General features: G+C 55.1%; 1 protein-coding gene across 1 annotated transcript in view; it reads left to right on the forward strand.

The window, feature by feature from the left end:
• LOC309806873 (death-inducer obliterator 1-like) overlaps window positions 1-18,280 on the forward strand; it is a gene marked incomplete at its 3' end in the record, with an annotated part of 30,451 nt that extends 12,171 nt beyond the window's left edge. The window contains 18 exon segments of the mRNA XM_082625887.1: window positions 4,658-5,135; window positions 5,383-5,542; window positions 6,072-6,188; window positions 6,348-6,452; window positions 6,716-6,851; window positions 7,075-7,603; window positions 8,051-8,204; window positions 8,930-9,019; window positions 9,826-10,021; window positions 16,174-16,759; window positions 16,761-16,836; window positions 16,840-17,217; window positions 17,221-17,324; window positions 17,326-17,497; window positions 17,499-17,630; window positions 17,632-17,989; window positions 17,992-18,045; window positions 18,048-18,280. Coding sequence (XP_082482013.1) covers window positions 4,658-5,135; window positions 5,383-5,542; window positions 6,072-6,188; window positions 6,348-6,452; window positions 6,716-6,851; window positions 7,075-7,603; window positions 8,051-8,204; window positions 8,930-9,019; window positions 9,826-10,021; window positions 16,174-16,759; window positions 16,761-16,836; window positions 16,840-17,217; window positions 17,221-17,324; window positions 17,326-17,497; window positions 17,499-17,630; window positions 17,632-17,989; window positions 17,992-18,045; window positions 18,048-18,280 — 4,058 coding nt within the window.
• Window positions 18,281-18,653: the final 373 nt, after the last annotated feature.

The raw sequence follows: 18,653 nt of genomic DNA on the forward strand, positions 1-18,653 counted from the left end.
CAGCAGCTCTACTTGCAGCTGAGCGTCAGGTCTGGCGGCCAGTCCCCGCCAGTGCAGTTGGCGTAGACAGGAGAGCGGAACGCCTGCCTCACACACAGCCTCGGCCCCGTTTCCTTCTCGTGGTTCGTGCTGGAGGATGATGTGACCATTTTTTTCATATATTACCAGTCCAGCGTGAATTGGGTTTTGGTTTTCAAAATCTGTGAAACTCTGAAAAGAAGGAAGGGTCCATTTGCCTCCGGAGGCGTACTTGGTTTTTTGCAAGCTTGTTACGGCCAGTTCTGTGCACCTCTCTTGAGGTGTAAGTCGCTCACATACTGCACATCAGTAAGAAGAAGTCAATCTGGACAAGCTTTGTGTAGCCCCAGATCATGGCAGTTTGGCTGTGGACCCACATACAGACCCCTAGCGATGGAGGGCAGCTGGCGTGAGGGCCCCAGAGATGGAGATCAGGCCTCCCAAGTCTTCGGTGGGGATTGTCTCTGTTTCTGTGTAAGCATAACTTCTACAGGAATAATTCACTGCAAACTATTTAAGCAAAGGCACAAAAGTAAAATGGTTCTCTCTTGCTACTTGACTTTTCACACTAAAGTCTTGACAGCCAAGAAACAAAGTTGTAATGAGAAACGTCTTCGTACACGTGTCAGGCTGAGCTGAAATTAGAACTGATGTCACAGTGAGCAGAGTCCACTCCCCCCAACCCCTGCCGCTGGTCCACTGTGTCCTCTGAGCCCTGGCTGGTCCCGTTACGTTACCCGGGCCTTGTGGCGGTAGCTGCCTCGGCCTCACCACTGAGCCTGGGTGGATCTGGGGCCCTGTGGGAATGGCGGGGGGGAGGGGACGCTCCGACCTGCACCACGTGGGCTTGCTTGGCACCTGGTCACATCCGAAGCTCTTCGATTCCTTTGGCATTTACAGCCAATCATTCTGAGTAGTGTCTCCCCCCCTGCCCCCCACCGTGTCAGTGTGACTGAAAGCCTCATATCTGGGGATTTTTAGGGTAACTTGGCACCTCTTTGGGGCAGGACGAAAGGTATAAAGCAGTGACCGTCCCTCAGGGTTTCTCACTGGTCCCTGTGAGGGCCCACCCCGGCAACGGCTGTCCCTGAGCTGTGACTGGGCGGGAGCCACGCGATGCTGTGCTGTGCGGTGCGACTCGGCTCTTGCCAGGCGCCGGTTCCTTGTGCTGCTGCACAGCACTGGCTGCTCCCAGTAACACAGCTTCCACTCCCTTTTCCTCCTGTCCCCTCGAAGGCCCACCAGTGCCACCCAGTGGCCAGCAATGCCATAGCAGCATGGCCCACCTTGCCGTGTGGCAAGGCCCCCAGTTTCATGCTTCCTGGGAAGTTAGCCAATTAGATTGTTGCTGGTCCCTGAGCGCACCGGCCTGCCTGGTTCCTGCCGGGCTTCACCACAAACAACTCGTTTCCAGTAGAAACCAATGGCCAGACGCAGCAGAAACGACGTCATCTGGGGCGGTGGCCTGGCCACCGGCCAGCCTTTCCTCCTGTATCTGCTCCCCGAGACAGCACCTGGCCTGGAACTTGGGCCACTCTTTTCCCCATCGGCAGCCCCCGGGATGGCCCAGACTGGGTGTACATTCCGAGGAGGCCGTCTCTGTCCGGCACGTGGGCAGGTGGTCACCCTGCCTCGAGCTGGCAGCACTGGGGGCCCTGCCACTGCTGGAGCCACTCTGCCGGGGGTGGGTGGGCTGCTGTCCTGTTCTAGAACTGGCGCTTCGAGGTCGGTTGGTTACGCCTTGCTCTTCTGTGAATGTATACACATAATACAGTTAAAAGGGAATTTGGATGAAGAATTTGCAGATGTGATTTTAGCTCTACTCAGAAGTAATGCTTCTGTCGCTGTCAGACGCTTTGGCACGACATGGTGTCACTGCCATTCCAGCAGCAGCTAACCCGCATCCAGCTGACGGTGGGACCACATGCACCTGTTTTCTGTTTTGAGCATTTTTCCTCAAAGTAGAAGAGGGATAGAGCTGACCACCAGTTTGGGGTCCACCAGTTTCCACATTTTACTAACTTTTTATTTATGTAATCATACTTACATACGCTCTGAGACGCAGGTGAGGGATAATGAAAGTTGACTTTTAAAAGCCAGAAGCAGCTAATCTTCTAGAAGAGCAGCACAATGGTTAAGGAAAGCCATCCCCTGCTTTTTAAATAGAGTACGTTCATTTGCCGTTACCACTCTTGGATAGCAGGTCACTTTAATCACCTGTACTGTGAATGTCCTAAAATTAAGCTCCTGGCTTCTGTTTTCCCTGAATGAGACAAAACACCGGTTAGACCAGTAGGAGCGTTGATCTTAGGGAGTGAATGTGTTCGGAGTCAACAGGAATTCTCACTTGAAACAATGTAAATGTCACATGGTAAGATGTGTTTGAGGCCCCATCATGGGTGCCTCATTGAGAATTCTGGAAGCACCTTAGGCCAGCTTTTTAGAGTTGCTTAAAAGTGTGCTACTAAAATAATCGCAGCAAAGTTTGTATAAAGTCAGTGAGTGAGCTGGTTTTAGGACTCGATTTTAATCCTGACGGGTTTGTTCCTTCATCCCCTGCTGGCAGTCACAGCTGGCACCGCGTCCCGCTCCACTCCACTCTCGTTCCTTCCCCCAAGAAGAGGGGCCTCTGTCCATTTCATTTAACTTAAGCTCTAGCAGTCTCTCCCCCCACCCCCCGCCTAGATGAGGTGCTGTGGACCCCGTTAGCCGAGGCTGAGCTGGTAAAGATAAGTTTCCATGTACTGAGGTATGGTAGCGCCTTAGGAATATGGATTTGAGCTGATGAATAATGTACGTAGAAACATAGTTCTTAGCTCCTATGACGTGGCCAGTTCCTCCTTTGTCAGACAGCTGTGACTTGCTGACGGGACGTGGGTGACAGCCAGCAGGGTGGATGTAGAGCACAAGCGTGCTGCTCAGCGGGGAGCGGGTGGTCTTGGGAAAGCCTGAACAGCATAGCCCGGGGGTGCCGGCACACGTGGGGCCAGTGATTGGGACACCGTGGACAAGGGGACATAAGGTTGGGGGGGTGCTCTGTGAGATGAAAATAGGAGATTTGCAGTCAGGATTGTTGCTTGATGACAATGAAGTACTTCTGACAGGGTTCTAAGTTTTGGATGTGTGTAGCGCTGTTGCAAAGTTTCTAAAAATAGGTAATTTCACCTGTACTATGCAATGGAAAAATCTTGCGGTCCCTGGGCTTTTAACACCTGTGGCTGAACTGGCCTGACCAGTGCTGGAGGAAGGCAGTCCTGAGGGCAGCGCTCGGCCCTTCGCCAGGATGGTCACGCAGGGTGTAGGCTGTGAACGCCTTGGGGGCTCTTGTGGGGTCAGGCCTTATTTGTAGACAGGGTCTCACCTCTGTCCCCGGACTTCAGATTTTCTCCCTGCTTCACTAGGACAGTTGCAAGAAGCACCGGCAGCCGACTGGCATTGGTGGGTGTTCAACCCCTGCGTAAAATCGGAAGGCTGCTAGAGCATCTCGAAGTCTCCTGTTTAGCATGTGGGGGCTCATTGCGCTGTGGGTAGTTTGAGAAAAGCCTGCGCCTGGGGAGGCGGCTTCTCCGTCGATCCTGTGTGACGTGGCCCTAGGTGGTGTCCCTGTGCTCTCCTGGCTTGCTCCCTGGACCTGCCTGCCCCCCCCGCACCCCGTTCTGCCCTGGGTCCCAGACGTTCTGGGCGGTGGGCCTGAGCGGGGCCATCTGGGAACACGCCCCAGCTCTCCGTCACGGCTCCCCATGGACGTCTGCTGGGCCGCTCGCCCCTAAGACCGAGGGACTGGTCTTAGGATGAACCTCCTTGCTTGCCTCTGACTGTAATTCTGATGGTCTGATACAGGATTAAGCGGAATCAGTCCATGCGAAGTACTGGCATAAAGATTCTCATTTTAGCTTTGGGCTGTAATCCTTGTTTGCATTAAAAGTGCTAACCTACTGTCTTACCCCATAGCGAGCTACTACTAGAGGGGTGTGAATGGGAACGTGAATGACCGCAGGTGGCGTTCCTGCCACCCAGCTCCTAGTGTAAAAGTAACTGGTCTCCCCCCATGTTGCAGTTTTCTGCCAACATTCTATATATTTATTAACCGTGTCCAGTTGACTCTTGTCCAAGAGGACGATGAGCACCTGTGAGCCCCTAACCCCAGGGTGGACTCTCGCTAGTCCTTCCAGTGCCCCAAGGGCCCCCGAGGTGGGGCTTGGATATGCATTCGAAGAGAATGTGTCTGATCCACCCTGGAAAGAGTTTCTAAGCCCCTGTTCACCAAAAACTGCACTGGGACTCTCCATGCGAGTGGTCTTTGAAATCTATGCCTTCTCTTGATACAGCGAAATTTGGCCTTGGAGTTCCAAGCTAAGCTAACGGTTCACATCAAGCCTTTGATCGCTTACTGGTTTATCGGTTGAAGTAAAAGTTTTAATACTAACGCATTTCTCTCTGAAACAAAGTATATTCAGTATCGTAAATGTTGCTGGTAGCCCTGTTTACACTCCTTTTCTGAATTTAACAGTTACTTTAAAAATCCTCTTTAAATCTGTCTCACAGTGATGCCTGGTTACTAGCTTTGCTGGTTTCGGGTGCACATGCTGTGTGGGGTCCCCTGCACCCCTGCCTCACTAAGCGGCCCCTCTCCTTTCAGCCGTGAAGGAGGACAGACGCGCAGAGGCCAAGGCGGCGGTGGCGGCGGTGCCGAAGAAGGTGGCTCCTCCAGGCTCCTCGGGGGGCCTCAAGCAACCCTCGCCCAGAAGTCTCCTTCCAAAGAAGTCCCCTCCTTTTGCAAATGCGGCGGCAGCCAAACCGGCCATCAAAAAGTTGCCACCGGGGTTCAAGGGCACCATCCCCAAGAGGCCGTGGCTCTCGGCTGCCCCCTCCCCCTCGGGCAGCACTCCCTCGGCCAAGCAGGCAAGGCTGGCGCCTGTTGCTGCCACGTCTGCTTCCAGAAAGTTCCCCAGCTCCGCTGCTTCGGTGGGCGCCATCAGGAAGCCTGGGACCACCTCGGTTCCCCTGGCCTCTGCAGCCCCGGGACGCCTGGGCCCCGCGCGCCCCGCCTCGTCACAGCCAAATTCTCAAATTCGGCAAAACGTACGACGCTCCTTGAAGGAGATCTTGTGGAAAAGGTGGGCTGTTCCACTTTGTTTCTTATCTGTTGAAGTGGAAAATTTTCCACGTAAAGGGTGGTTGTTTCACGATGGCCCTGCTGTTTAAGAAAAATGTCACATGTGGGACTTCCCTGGCGTCCAGTGGTTAAGACTCCGTGCTTCCACTGCAGGGGGCACCGGGGTTCCATCCCTGGTTGGGGAGCTGAGATCCCATGTGGCATGGTAAGTGCAGCAGTTACCGTGGGGCTTTTTTCATTCCATCTAGAGTCACTGACAGCGATGACTTAATCATGACAGAAAATGAAGTAGGAAAAATTGCACTGCACCTCGAGAAGGAGATGTTTAACTTGTTCCGAGTCACAGACAGTCGGTACAAGAGCAAGTACCGCAGCCTCATGTTCAGCCTCAAGGACCCCAACGACCAGGTGCGTGTCCGACCGTCGGGAATGGGGGCAGTCCTGGCCAGGGGCTGCCCAGGCCTGGGTTAGGGCACTGGGTCCCCCTGCGGCTGCGGGTGAGTGGCATGCTGTTCCCGTGGGGCCAGGCGCTCGCCAGCTGAGGTTCTTGCCACCTGCGCGCCTGTGTGCCTGCCGGGGCCCACGCTGTCTGGACCATCCTCTTGACCTCTTGCCTGTGTTTAGAAGCAGGGCACATACTCTGACTTTCCATTTCGCCTTGTTAACCCGCTGGCAGAAGGGATTTCTTCTACCTTTGTCCCTAACACTGTACCTTCTTCAGTCAATTGTGTTTTCTGTGAAGTGGTCTTTGTAGCAGGGTTAGTGCGGTGGGATACTGGAGATCAGCTGCCCGAATTCAGGGCCCTTGTTCTCCAAGCTTCGATGGGAGGCTCTGGGCCCTCGTCCTGCCGCGGGGCAGGGGCTTGCCTTGCTGCCCACATCCTCTCCAGTATCTTAGAGGGTTTTGAACGAGTGAACAAGAGATGTTTGTTTACAGGGGCTCTTCCATCGTGTTCTGCGTGAAGAAATCTCTTTGGCAAAACTTGTGAGAATGAAGCCAGAAGAACTTGTCTCCAAAGGGCTTTCCATGTGGAAAGAGAGATCGTCAAATCCTGTGTGTGCCGACGGGAGAGGCGGCTGCGGATGCCAGAAGCCTGACACCAACGCTGCCCCCAACCCCACCCCCGAGTGAATTAATAGCCTATTGGCATGAGAGAGTCCCCTTGGGAAAGAAGGGCTAAGGGTTCACGTTTGTCTGTCTTTTTCATCTTAGGTGATGGAGTCCGGAACTAACTTGCATAATGAGACTAAGAAGCCGACCGTTAAACCGGAAACTATTCCCGATATGGAAGATTCTCCGCCAGTATCAGATTGTGATGTAAGCGTTTAGGATTTCCAGTGCTCACGAGAATTGACAAAGATGATCCCGTTCCAGACGTTGTTAGGTGCCTGAATTACTGGGCAAGACACTGAGCTGACACAAGTGTGTGTAGTTGTATTGCTTCTCAAGTACTTGTATTCAGTAGTCCTTTTCCTCTTTTTTCAGTGGTTCTTCATCACGTGAGATGTTTTTTCCATGGGTGCTGCTAATTTGGAGAGGGGGTGGGAAAGAGATGACCTCCTCTGCTTCTTGTGCTTTAGGAACAGCAAGAATCGGTGCGGGCGGCCCCCGAGAGGAGCGCGGTACCGCTGCTGGGCCTTGGCGGCGGCATGCTGCAGGACACGACCGGGCAGCACCGCACACACCTCTTTGACCGGAACTGTAAGATCTGCACAGGTGAGCAGATCCGGGGGGAGACTGTGGAGACCCTTCTCAGGACGGCTGCATTCATACCAAGTTACACAGTGGAAAGGCTAGAATTGTTTCTTCAAGCTTAGGAAGTGAGCCCCTACCTTTATAGTGTTGTTGTTTTAAAGCAGTGATCGTCTGTCTGCCCATGGGAAGGCTTTGCTCTCGAATGTGTGGGACTTCTCACGAAGGCCTGCCTTCTGTTCTCCAGGTCAGGTTCCATCGTCGGAAGATGAGCCAGCTCCGCAAAGACGAAAGTGGTCAACTTCTGCCAAGAAGGAGGACTCAAGGTCCAAGCGTGACAGCTCTGCCTCTGAGCCCGCTCTCAGCTCAGCCGATGATGCGGCCCCAGAAACTCTGCCTGAAAACACCTTGGAGCCAGACCTGGAAAGCGCTGCTCGCGCCCATTTGGAGGGAAAGTCCCTCCCGGTGCCTCCAGCGGACGGCCACCCCGAGCCCTCCGCCCTGGAAGGCGCCCCCTGCCCGGCCCCTGGTGGCGGCGCAGTGCTCACCACAGTCACGGTGTCCGGCCGAGACCCCAGGACTGCACCAGGCAGGCCGAGCACGGGCACGGCTCCCTCGGCAGCCCGCCCAGGCAGCGCCCACCCAGCAGAGCCCCGACAGGATGTCCCGAAGCCTCTGCCGACCTCCGTGACGGTGCCCAAGTCCATCTTGGTCAAGCCGTCCACGTTGCCCGAGCCCAGATACCTCCTGTCGGTCCCGCTGTCGCCAAGCATCAGGTGCTGCCCCCGTGTGTGTGGTCTGAGCAGCTGAGCTGTGGCCTTTCCTTCAGATGAACAAAGGAGCAGTAATGAGTGATTCAGTCGTTCGGCTCTGAAATCCACCCAGATATACAACTCTCCTCAATTTTCTATTTTAGAAAGGCGTTTTTTTAAAGCTTCAGTTTTAGGATGACTAATTATCGCCTTAGACATATAGTTGTTGAAAACTGGAATTTGAATTTACAGCCATCCAGTTTATTGCCTATATAGTTTATATTTCTTTGACCAGAATGTGTTCATATCATTATAATGAAGGTAATTAATTTGAAAAAGTAAGCTATCAAAACTTGCAGGAATTCACTTTGCTTTTATAAACACGTTAAATAAATAAATAAATAAATAAATCTTGGGGATTCTTTGGGCAGAGAGAAAGATTCACGTATTTTCTGTGGTTTTGTTTTACAGCATCTCGGAGTCCCAGTCCCCTCCAGAAGGAGATACCACCCTCTTTTTGTCTCAACTCAGCACCATTTGGAAAGGATTCATTAACATGCAGAGTGTAGCGAAGTTTGTCACTAAGGCGTTTCCTATCTCTGGATATATTGATTATCTCAGTGAGGTTAGAACCAGGAGGGAGAGGAGTGTGTGTGTGCGTGTGCATGCGTGCGCGCGTTTTCCGAAGGCACTCTAATCCCGCGCTGGAGTCAGGCGTGTGACCACCTTCCTGCTGAGTGTCTGGACGCACAAGCACCTCTGAAGGCAAAATAGGGGTTGCCGGGCCGAGTCAGCAGGTTATGCAGTTTGGACAGTGGCGAAAATTCAAATGAGAAATCAGACCCTCCCTCTTTTCTGAAAAAGCTGAAGCTTGTCTTCCTTCTCCCTCTGTTCCGCTAGAGCTTGTGCAAAAGCTGGGTGTGCATGTGCCCACTGCAGGTGTGGCCAGGCACGGGTGACCTGCCCTGGTGTGGAGGGGTGCACATGACAGGTCTTTTATTTTTCAAAATTAACGAAACAGCACTAGCGTTTCAGACTTAACAAAGAGTGCTCAGTCTCTTCTGAGACATACCTGGATCTTTCCTGTATGTGTATGTTCATAAAAGACAACAGTAACACACTTTGCTAAATGTCATCCTATTTAGCAGAAGGTTATCCTCCTACCACCCTTGGGTTTGGTCACTCATAATCCCGGATGTTAGTCAACTAAGCAACATTTGATACAGTTATTGCCGCTGTGTTTGGGATAGTTGCAGTTGTCTTAGTTGTGAATCTCGGGTAGTTTGGGGTGTGTCTCTCTGTGACGGCCACGGTTCCACCGGCCATTGAATCAGAGCTCATTTCACTTAGGACCTGCCCGACACAATTCACATCGGCGGACGGATTGCCCCGAAGACAGTCTGGGATTACGTCGGCAAACTCAGGTCTTCGGTGTCTAAGGTACCTGCCCACAGTCTGACCTCTGCACCCAAGGGAGAAGGGGTTTGTTTACACACGGCTCTTTCTTTGACGTCTCGTCTTGCGCGTTACTACTTGAACTGTCTCTAGTTGGTGAGATGTTTGCAGCTGGACGTTGAAGTTGACAGCTGGCTAACCTGTGAAGGGGGGTCTGAGTAGCACGACGGTGGAAGCTTTGTGAGAGCGCATGTGCGGTTCAGAGTTAGAAATACAGATGCTGTGTCCCTTGTTGTCTGAGCTGATGGAGGAGAGGTCGGGGGAGGCGGCTGGGCTGGAGTCTGAACCGCTGAGATGCGGACGCAGCTGTGTGTCTGCGTATGCAGTGCTCTTTGGGGGAGGGGCTCTGGTTTTCACTGGGGTCACAGAAGGGTTACGACCCTGGTCTAGTTCAGCCCTCCCGTTTCGGAGGTGCGGGCAGCTCATCGCACGCTTAGTGGTCACTTAGCTCTGTGTCAGACGCTGCCCCAGACTGGCCCTGCACACAGAGTACCCCATCAGTACGAGAGCCCCAGGAGGTGGGCTCTGTGTTGAGGACAGTGGGGCTAAGTAGTTTTAAAGCAGGTCCTCCGAAACCAAGATCAAACCCAGCAGTCTTGAGACTCGGGCCTGTGTCCTCTTCAGCAGCTCATTGTTCTGATGTGTTGGGCAGCAGGGCTGTGACAGTCAGAATCAGGGCTGGTCGCTTCTCTCCTCGCTTCCCTCCTGCTTTTGGGGCTTAGGTGCAAGGAGAAGTGGCTGCCTTTCCGAGTGGCCGCAGGTCAATGCTCCCCGCCCTCTGTTTGTTGCAGGAGCTGTGTCTGATCCGCTTCCACCCCGCGACGGAGGAGGAGGAGGTGGCCTACGTCTCTCTGTACTCCTATTTCAGTAGCCGCGGCCGCTTCGGCGTCGTGGTAAACAACAGCAGGCACGTCAAGGACTTCTACCTGATCCCGCTGAGCGCCGCGGACCCCGTCCCCTCCAAACTCCTGCCCTTTGAGGGACCAGGTAGGCCCCAGGCTTCCGCCCACACGTCCCCCCCACGCCCTGCGGAGTCCGTCCCAGCGAGCTGCGTGCCTCACCTAGACCCGGCCTTTGGCAGCGGAACTTGGGAACGGGTGAAGCAGCGGATAGTGGAGGGTGGCACGGGAGGTCCCCTGAGGAAGGTGTGCATTGTCTTAGAAAAGTCCTGTGAAGAGGGACAACCCTGTCCGGAGCCCGCCCGCCTGGCATGAGCAGGGTGTTGCTGGCAGGGGCTGGGCAGTGCCGGGAGGGCGGGGCCTGGGCCTGGCCTGCGGGCTTGGCTCCTTGCAGGCGTCAGGCAGAGCCTCTTCGCTGCAGGCATTCGTTTTGAGGAGAAACGAAAAATAGCGTTGAGAGACAGGAGCTAGTTCTAGAAATAGTCACTTTGAAATCTGCTGCTCGAATTCTTGTCTTTGGCAGACCACGTTTTGTTCACTCATTCCTTAGAAAGTGCTGCTTCTAAAGAATTATTTCCAGGCTGACCAGAAAGAAAGTTCAGGCTTCTCAAGGGAGCTAAGGGTGATTCCAAGGGGGGGCGTGGTCTCTGGGGACCCAACTCCCCTTAACCCTGAGAAGTTGACGGGACTTAAGTCTCGCCTAAATGGGAGCGTCTCCTTGTCCATGGCGCCCCCAAAACGGCTAAGCCTAAAAGATGCTGAGTGTAACCCGGGGTGAGGGCTCTTGAAGCACCTGCTTCTATAGGCAGTAGCTACGCCCGCGCGCGGCGCCTCCGTGTCCATGGCCAGCGCCCCTGCCGCGGCCAGGCACTTACGCGCCCCGGCGGCTCTGCGGCTGGGCCCAGCGTCCTGGTCGGTCCCCGTGACCGCAGGGCTCGTGTCCCCTGACACAACACACGGAACTGTCTCAGTGCCAAACACGTTAGAAGCCAAGCTCTCCGGGGGGCTGTCCCACTCCTCACGCTAAAGCGGTGCCGCCTGACAGGCAGCAGGGAGGGCTGTGGCCGAGGTTCTTGGCGGGCAGCTCCTGGGGCGCCGGCCGGCTCCCTGGACGCCGTGTTCCCGACACAGCGGTGACGACGGTGCAGCTGACTTCCCGATACCGTGAAGAGCCTCTGGTCAGTCACAAGGGCGGAAGCCTGTGCGGGGCCTAGTGTGAGCGTAGATCCTGTGACACGCACACTCTGCGTGTCTGTAGCAGCGGGACCTGGGAGGTGACGAAGCCCTGTTTCATCCGTGTTGGAGCCCCTCTCACAGCTCCACCTGCAGAGCCCGCGATGGGGTCTTGCCTGACACCGTCCCGGTGCACCTGGTCACACGAGCAGGGGGCTGCCAGGTTCGGGGCCACAGACAGACCCTGAGGGGGGCAGAGGTGGACGAGGTCAGGCGTGGTGAGGAGGCAGGGGTGTGCGGGCCACCGAGGAATCCCCCAGTCGGAGCCGCGGCGGGAGCTGGTGCAGTGCTGGGTTGGGGCCCGGCTGGCAGAGGGAGGGGGCCGCGCTGGGTGTTCCGGGGTGACACGGGGACGAGGAAGGCTGGGCAGGGCGCCCACCTCATCTGCTAAGTGACCACACTTGATGACCAGCGGAGTGGACATCACTCCTCCACCTGCATTGCCAAGGCTGTCACTTCCTGAAGGGGATGCTCAAAAGCCTGCAGGTGTTCATCCACAATAGAGAACGAATGTTTCATTAAAATAAAGAAGTAGGTGGGGTTTTGGAAACGTGATTGTACGGGAAATTTTACCATAAACGTTTAAAGACTTTTTTTTTCAATCGAAGGGCTTCTAAATCTCAGCTTGTTCAATTTAGTATATATGTTTTTAATTCTAGGGGCTTTATTCACGGAAGGAAGAGCAGTCAGATGGGACGCTGGGCCTAGGCCAGGGTGCCCGGCCCTCCCGAGGGGGTGGGGGGCGCCTGTCTAGGGCCCTCGGGCATCTAAGGTGTGGACCACCCTGAGCGGAGGACAGGGACCTGCCTTCCAAGGCACTGCCGGGAGAGGGCCATTCTCTTAGGCTGGCTCCATCCGTGGTGTCTGCCTTCTGTCCTCACTCTTAACTGCTTCCTGAATAGCAGACCGTTTCCGTGACTTGCAATATTGTCAGATAAAAGCACGTCTTCAGTTTCTGCGTTTCTTCCTGCGTAGCTGTGTACAGATGTTGTAATCAAAGGCAAAATGGTGCTGAATGGAAAGTGCTTCTCTCTCCTTTGAAATCAATGAATATTTCATGGAAACTGGCCATCGTTTGTCTGAATTTGAACCATTTGGTAGCTCTTGGTGCCCATCCAGGTGCACTGTGACGGAGGAGTGTCTCCACCTGGCTTTGCCTCAGCCGACGCCAGTGTGCTTCTGGCTGTGCAGGCGGCGGTGCTGCGCTGGGGGCGCGTGGACACGGGCGGGCGGACGGACGGATGGACGACGCTCTCCTCACTGGGACGCGGAGCCCTGGCTTTGCTCAGGTCTTAGGGACCCAAGAGTGGGAGCGGGCGAAGTCTGCATGGGAGCCGAGTGTGGCGGGCGGGCAGCTGCTTCTCCCTGTATTTGCTGGGTCTCTGCCCAAGTCCTCTTTGAGGATGGTTGCTGCTAACTCCAGCACAGTTTCTGTCACCGCAGAGGTGGACGTTTTGTCTTGTCGGACTCAGACCATAAGAAGGTGTTCACTGTAAATACTGAATAGTGGAGCATGCCAGGTTGATTTAGGGGTAAAAGCCTCATTTGATAGTTGGGCAGCTTTCAGCTGGTTTCTTAATTAAAACTAAACCTCGTCTCCCGCCGTGCCACATCCAAGGTGCATGGGGGCTGCTTCCCCCGCGGCCCTGTTGCTGACACACCCGGACACAGATCCTGGTTTGGGTCTTGGCTCAGGAAATCCACACACACCTTTTCAGCTGTCCCTCGTCCCTGGGTTTGTCCACTTCTCTCTTTGTACGGGTGGTCTGGGGCTGACCCTTTCTTTCACCGTGAAGACTCAGGGACCTACATGCAGCTAGGAAGGCTCGTTTCATCCACACGGGACATTGTGGACACGTTTGCTCCCGCAATTTGGAGGGCGTTGGGCAGGGGTGCCGACACCCCGGTGCTCAGTCTGACCAGTACCCCTTGTCTGGAAATGATAGTTCAGTGGCCTCCCACCTAGTTCTCATCTACTTGATGAGTCATAAGCCTCACCACTACCCTCAAAGGGAGGTCGGTAAGTAAGCGCCCCCCTTGTAACCATGGGACAGAGGCCCTGTGCGGAGCCGGTGTGGTGCCCTGGGCCCCCGGAGGGAGCCCTGTCTCTGCACGCAGGCAGCGTGCTCACTGCTGCTGCGTCTTTTCGGGGCGCCCCTTCCTCTCCAGGGGTCACACTCAACAGTGGGCACGCCCACAGGGGCCCCAGGCAGAAAATGGGGCCTTCGGGGGAAAGCTGCCCCCGCCACCGCCCCAGTGGTAGTAGCCCTTTGACTGTGTCCAGCGTGCCGTTGCCAGGCGCCTGTCGTGAGGTTGCGGAGTGGGGTGGAGCCAGACGTGCCCTCACCTCCCTAAAGGTCACTGCCGAGACCCCGGTAGCACAGTGAATCATATTCTTCCACGAGTAAGTCATCTCCACGGTGCTAGTTACATTTCAAGTCTCCATGCAGCCATAACATGCACAGGTGAAGTAGAGAAGGTTTGACTGCTTCAAAAACAGCCCAATTCAAATGTAAAATCCTGGGGAAGATTAGTGGGGAAATGCATAACTAACACTCCTCCAACTCTGGAGCTTTATTAGATCGCTTACGGGTGTGTGTAGATGAAGTAGTTGAGAGCTGAAAGCATTTAAAAATACTAGCTGCTTAGTTAGATGCTGGTCTCCAGGGAGTTTACTGTTTTCGAAACAAATGTAAATGTTAAGTAATTGAATCCTACCCTCACCTGTGATGCCTGTGACCGCAAAGGGTAGAGTCTAGAGAATTTTGCCAAGTCGGGGGTGTATCATTTTTGTTAGGAGGCATATAAAGCTGTTGCAAGTTGTAGGGCTGGCACACCTCCCGAGGACAGGACCCCATCTCCCTGGATTTAACGCAGTGCCTTAGCCTCCACACACAGCATCTTTGACCTGAAACGTGATTCATGCCGCAAGCCCTGGTGTTGGCACCTTAGAGGTTAAGCTCTTCACAGGTAGCATAGCCCATCTGCATTGAGGACAGTGAGGACAGTCGTGGGCCCTGGGCTGCTGAGAGGACGCCCCCGGCCAGGGCTCCCCAGCCCTCCCCGCCCCCACCCGCGTGGCCGAGCACATTCTTCTGCTGCTCCTGCTCACGGGGCTGGCCAACGCTCCAGCTTGTGGCTCGGCTGGGGACCTGTTCTGCCAGCTCTGGGGCCGTGTCGGTGACAGTCGGTACAGAGAGGGCCACGAGAGCCAGCTGAGCTATTGACTATGCCCCAGACTGGATATTAGTGAGCTGTGAATTATTCAGTAAGTGGCTGTTACAGCGAGTGAGAGATTTACTATTTTAAGTTAAAATAATTCATTTTGATTAGAAAGCGAACTTGATAGAGTATCTTTCACATCTGAGCAGAACCATCTGGATGCCATGCTCAGTGCAGTGGGCCTGGCCTTCCTGTGTCCACGCCCTCCTTTGCCCAGCTCCTCCTTCCCCTGAGTCACCACTGTCATTAGAAGGGCAGGCAGAGGACATTCTGGAAGCCATTCCTCTTATCATGAGTGGGTGTCTTCATGGGCACCTCAGCCCTTGAATGTCAGCCTGTGAAACGAGGCGCTGAGCACAGTGGGGAGGGGGGCCAGCAGTACCTTGCCGATCCATGCGGATGCTGGGCCAGCCCAGCTCACTCTGGCATGCCAGGTCTTCCTCCTCCTCGGGGGCGGGATGGGACATCCGCCACCCTCGTGCTCGGCATGTCACCCCATCTCTGTTGGAATTTAGGAAGGGTGACAGGCGCTCAGAACTACACAATGGGTGTCTAGGGACAACTCTTTGATCTGTGATCAACTTCAAATCACAGAAAGAATAGGAAAAACAGTGCTGATTTTCTTTTTTAGTGAGTCAACCAAAAATATATAGCATGAATGTCTTTTACACGATAGTGATTTACGTGTAAATTGAGTTTATACAATTTGATTAATTTAAAATATGCTGTTGAAACAAAATTTTGGTGCCGTGTTTATCGTTTCTCCCTAACTTACTGATCTGTGACGTGGGCTTCTCTGTTCCCCTGTTGGTATTCCAGGTTTGTTATTACTGTGAGGGTGGCGGAGCCGTACAGAAACAGTAGCATTCCTGGTCCAGTGCACCACAATCCAGAATGTGTGGACCAAGAATGTGTTAAGAAATCATGATGTTTTAAGAACTGTGCAATGTTCTGAAATTCCCAGCGTGTTGTGCGCGTGGTCTGACCTCTGTTGCCCCTGTCCTGAACACCTTTGGGCTTTAAGCCGCACGTCCTGTGTTGACAGAGACCTGAGCGTTCGGTAGCTTTTGAGAAGTTACTGGTCATTGAATGTCTTTCTAAACCTGCAAGAACATTTGTTTTAGGCATTTTGGTCAGCATCACTTTTCACATCAATTGCCATTTTGACACCAGTGACTCATGAACTTATCGAAGGACGTGTGCTATATCGATCCGTATAATTTTGTTGATCATTACAATTGAGTTGTAGAATTGGTCCTTAATTGAACCTTTAATTTTAGTATGAATAGCTTAATTTACATATTGCAGCTCATAAGTTAAAGTCGAAAGGGGGTGCTGCCTTCCTGATTTGTAGCAAGAGGCAAATGAAGGAACACAGCTAAGAGTTTGTTTAGAAAACATCCTGGTACATACAGGCTTCCTTCCCAGTAGGTGAACGTCCTGGAGTGTGTGCGTGCTGGCCTTCCCCACCTCCCCCAGCGCGCCTCTACCCTAGCGTTGTGTATAATTGAAAATCTGTAATAATTTTAGCACTGGGCGAATGCGCGTGTGCATTGGGCCCTTGGTTTTGTGGTTTGTGGGCCCGTCAGGCTGGGCAGGTGCGCGGTGCAGTCTGCGTCTTTTGCAGCCGGTCTTCGAACACTTGGTTCTATTTTGCCACAGAATTTCCCCCTCCTCCTCCCTCTGGAAACCATCCCCCCGCTGCCCTTCACACCCAGAGTTGACCCCTGAAGGACAAAAGCTACAATTCGATTCTAAAATTTGCACAACTGTTTTGCTTTTTAGGTCTTGAGTCACCGCGTCCAAACATAATACTGGGGTTAGTAATCTGCCAAAAATTACAGCGGCCTTCAAATGCTGGCGAATCAGACAAGACAGAGGAGAAGCGGCCCCATATTCAGACACAAGAAGAAATGGATGCCGTCCACCCCAGAATGCCAGCAGCCCTGCTCCCTGAGAAGCAGTCCCGCAAGTACCCGCTGCGCCCAGGGAACGCGGCTGTCAGCAGCACACCCCCGGGGTCTCCCCTACCCTCAACGCCTCCTCCAGAAGCACCAGGTGCGCCGGCCTCATCTTCCGGGTTACAGATACTGTCGTCGCTCAAACCAGGAGCCACGAACACTGTCAGAGCGTCACCCGCGTCAGTGACGGTTGCGGTGGCCGTTTCCTCTTCTTCAAAAACAGCTTCACCCCTAGAATATATCCTGCAGACTCTCTTTGGGAAGAAGAAGGCGTTTGATCCCCCCACCAAAGAGCCTGCCGAGTCGACCCCAGCCCCCCACCAGGACTCGAGAGCCAAAGCCGGCGGCGAGCTGCCGGCGGCGCCTCTGCTGGACCCAATTGTCCAGCAGTTTGGTCAGTTCTCAAAAGACAGCTCTGGAGGAGGAGGAAGACGACAGGCCGTATGACCCCGAGGAAGAGTACGGTCCTGAGAGAGCCTTGAACACTTAGCTCGGAGAACGCGGGAGACGCCAGGACGCGGACAAGGCCGCGGAGGCAGCTGAGCGGGAGGAGGTGGCCTATGACCCGGAGGACGAGACGATCCTAGAAGAAGCCAAAGTGACGGTCGACGACCTGCCCACCAGAATGTGTGTGGACGCGCACGGCGGGCCTGTCCCGCTGGCGCCCTCCCTGGCCGAGCGGCAGCAGATGATAGAGGAGCTCACCAAGCAGATCGAGGAGCAGCAGAAGCAGGTGGAGGAGCAGGAGGAGGTGCTCAGGCAACAGAGGGTGGCCGTCGGGGCCTCCATGGCCCACTTCTCCGTGTCGGACGCGCTCATGTCGCCACCGCCGCCCAAGGGAGCAGGGCCGCCTCCATTTGAAGACCACTAGGACCCCCACAGGGCAAAGAGGGAGTTTCCGGAGTCCCCGTACGGTGAGGCCTCGGGCCCGCCTGGGCAGTGCGAGGGGCCCGAGCAGGCCCCGTTCCTGGGAAGCGGGCACCACGCCTTTCCAGTTCGGGGTCCAGAGGAAGCCTCTGCTGTCGCAATTTAAAGGACCCCGAGGTGGCCCTCCTCCCTCTCAGTTCAGAGGTCAGAGTGACCCCCCCGCCAGCCACTTTTTGGGCCCGAGGGGGCCACACCCTGGACAGTTTGAAGGCCCCCGGGGCCAGCCAAGCTCCTGGATTCGTGCCGGGACCCAGGGGGAGGCAGCCTCAGCGGTTCGAAGAGCAGAGGGTCCACTCGCCGCTCAGGTTCACCGGCCAGAGGGCACCGGCGCCCTTGCCCTTTGGGGGGCCCCGGGGGGGTCACTCCCTTCCCTGAGAAGAGCGAGTCAGCGCCTCCGCGCTTCCACTTCCAGGGCCCGGCCACCCCCGGGGCCAAGCCGGCGCCCCGGCCGCTGTTGGAGCTGCCCAGCCAACCGCCCGCACCACCCGCCGCGGCGGTCCCAGGCCCCGCGGCCGAATTCCACGAGGGCAGAGGCCACGAGTACAGAGGCCCAGGCTTCGAGGGGCGGCCCCGAGACAAGGCCCCGGAGGAGCCCGAGGCCCCGCCGCCAAACAGCCACCCGGGCCAGGCCCTCGAGGAGCCGCGGCGCGAGCGGGAGCGTGGGAAGCCCTGGGAGCAGGAACGCGGCCGAACCTGGAGCTGCGAGCAGGACTGGACCGAAGCCGCGAGTGGGACCGACACCGCTACAAGGACACTGGCCGCGAGTGGGACGGGGCCGCGAGCGCAACGCGGGCAGGGACAAGCGTCACGAGTGGCCCTGGGCCCGAGAAGGGAGCTGCAACCGCGACCGCAGACGCGACCGGGAGAGGTCCTGCAGCAGGGACCACGAACGCGACAAGGCCCGCGAGCAGGAGCACTGCAGGGACCGCAGTCGGAGCCCAGAGAGACCCCGGGACCCCAAGGCCGAGGCACCTCGCGCCGCCGCCCCCGCCGCCCAGACCTAGGGCCGCCCTGAAGCCGCGCTCAAGTGCTAAGCAGGTGGTCTTGGCACCTTTACAATTCTGATCCTTTTAAAATAAAAACAAAAAACTAAGAACTCTTTAATATGTCCATTTGAATGTACTGAAATGGGAAAGTACCTACAAAAGCATATTGCTTTTTCAGATTATAAAGTTATCTTTTCTAATAACTTGACTATAATTTTAAGGGAGTTTAGTGGACTTCAGAGCCATATCTTTCCTGACATCTCATCTGTGATACCTGTTTCCAGAAGCTAACTTCACAGGGTTTGGGGCAGCCGGCCGTGTGTTTCTGTGCATGGCTGTGTCAGCTCGTCTCTGGAATGTTGAGAAACACCAGACTTAACAGGTTCATCTT

Source organism: Mesoplodon mirus, assembly GCF_964341445.2.
Source record: "Mesoplodon mirus genome assembly, chromosome: 6".
Classification (NCBI taxonomy): Eukaryota; Metazoa; Chordata; class Mammalia; order Artiodactyla; family Ziphiidae; genus Mesoplodon; species Mesoplodon mirus.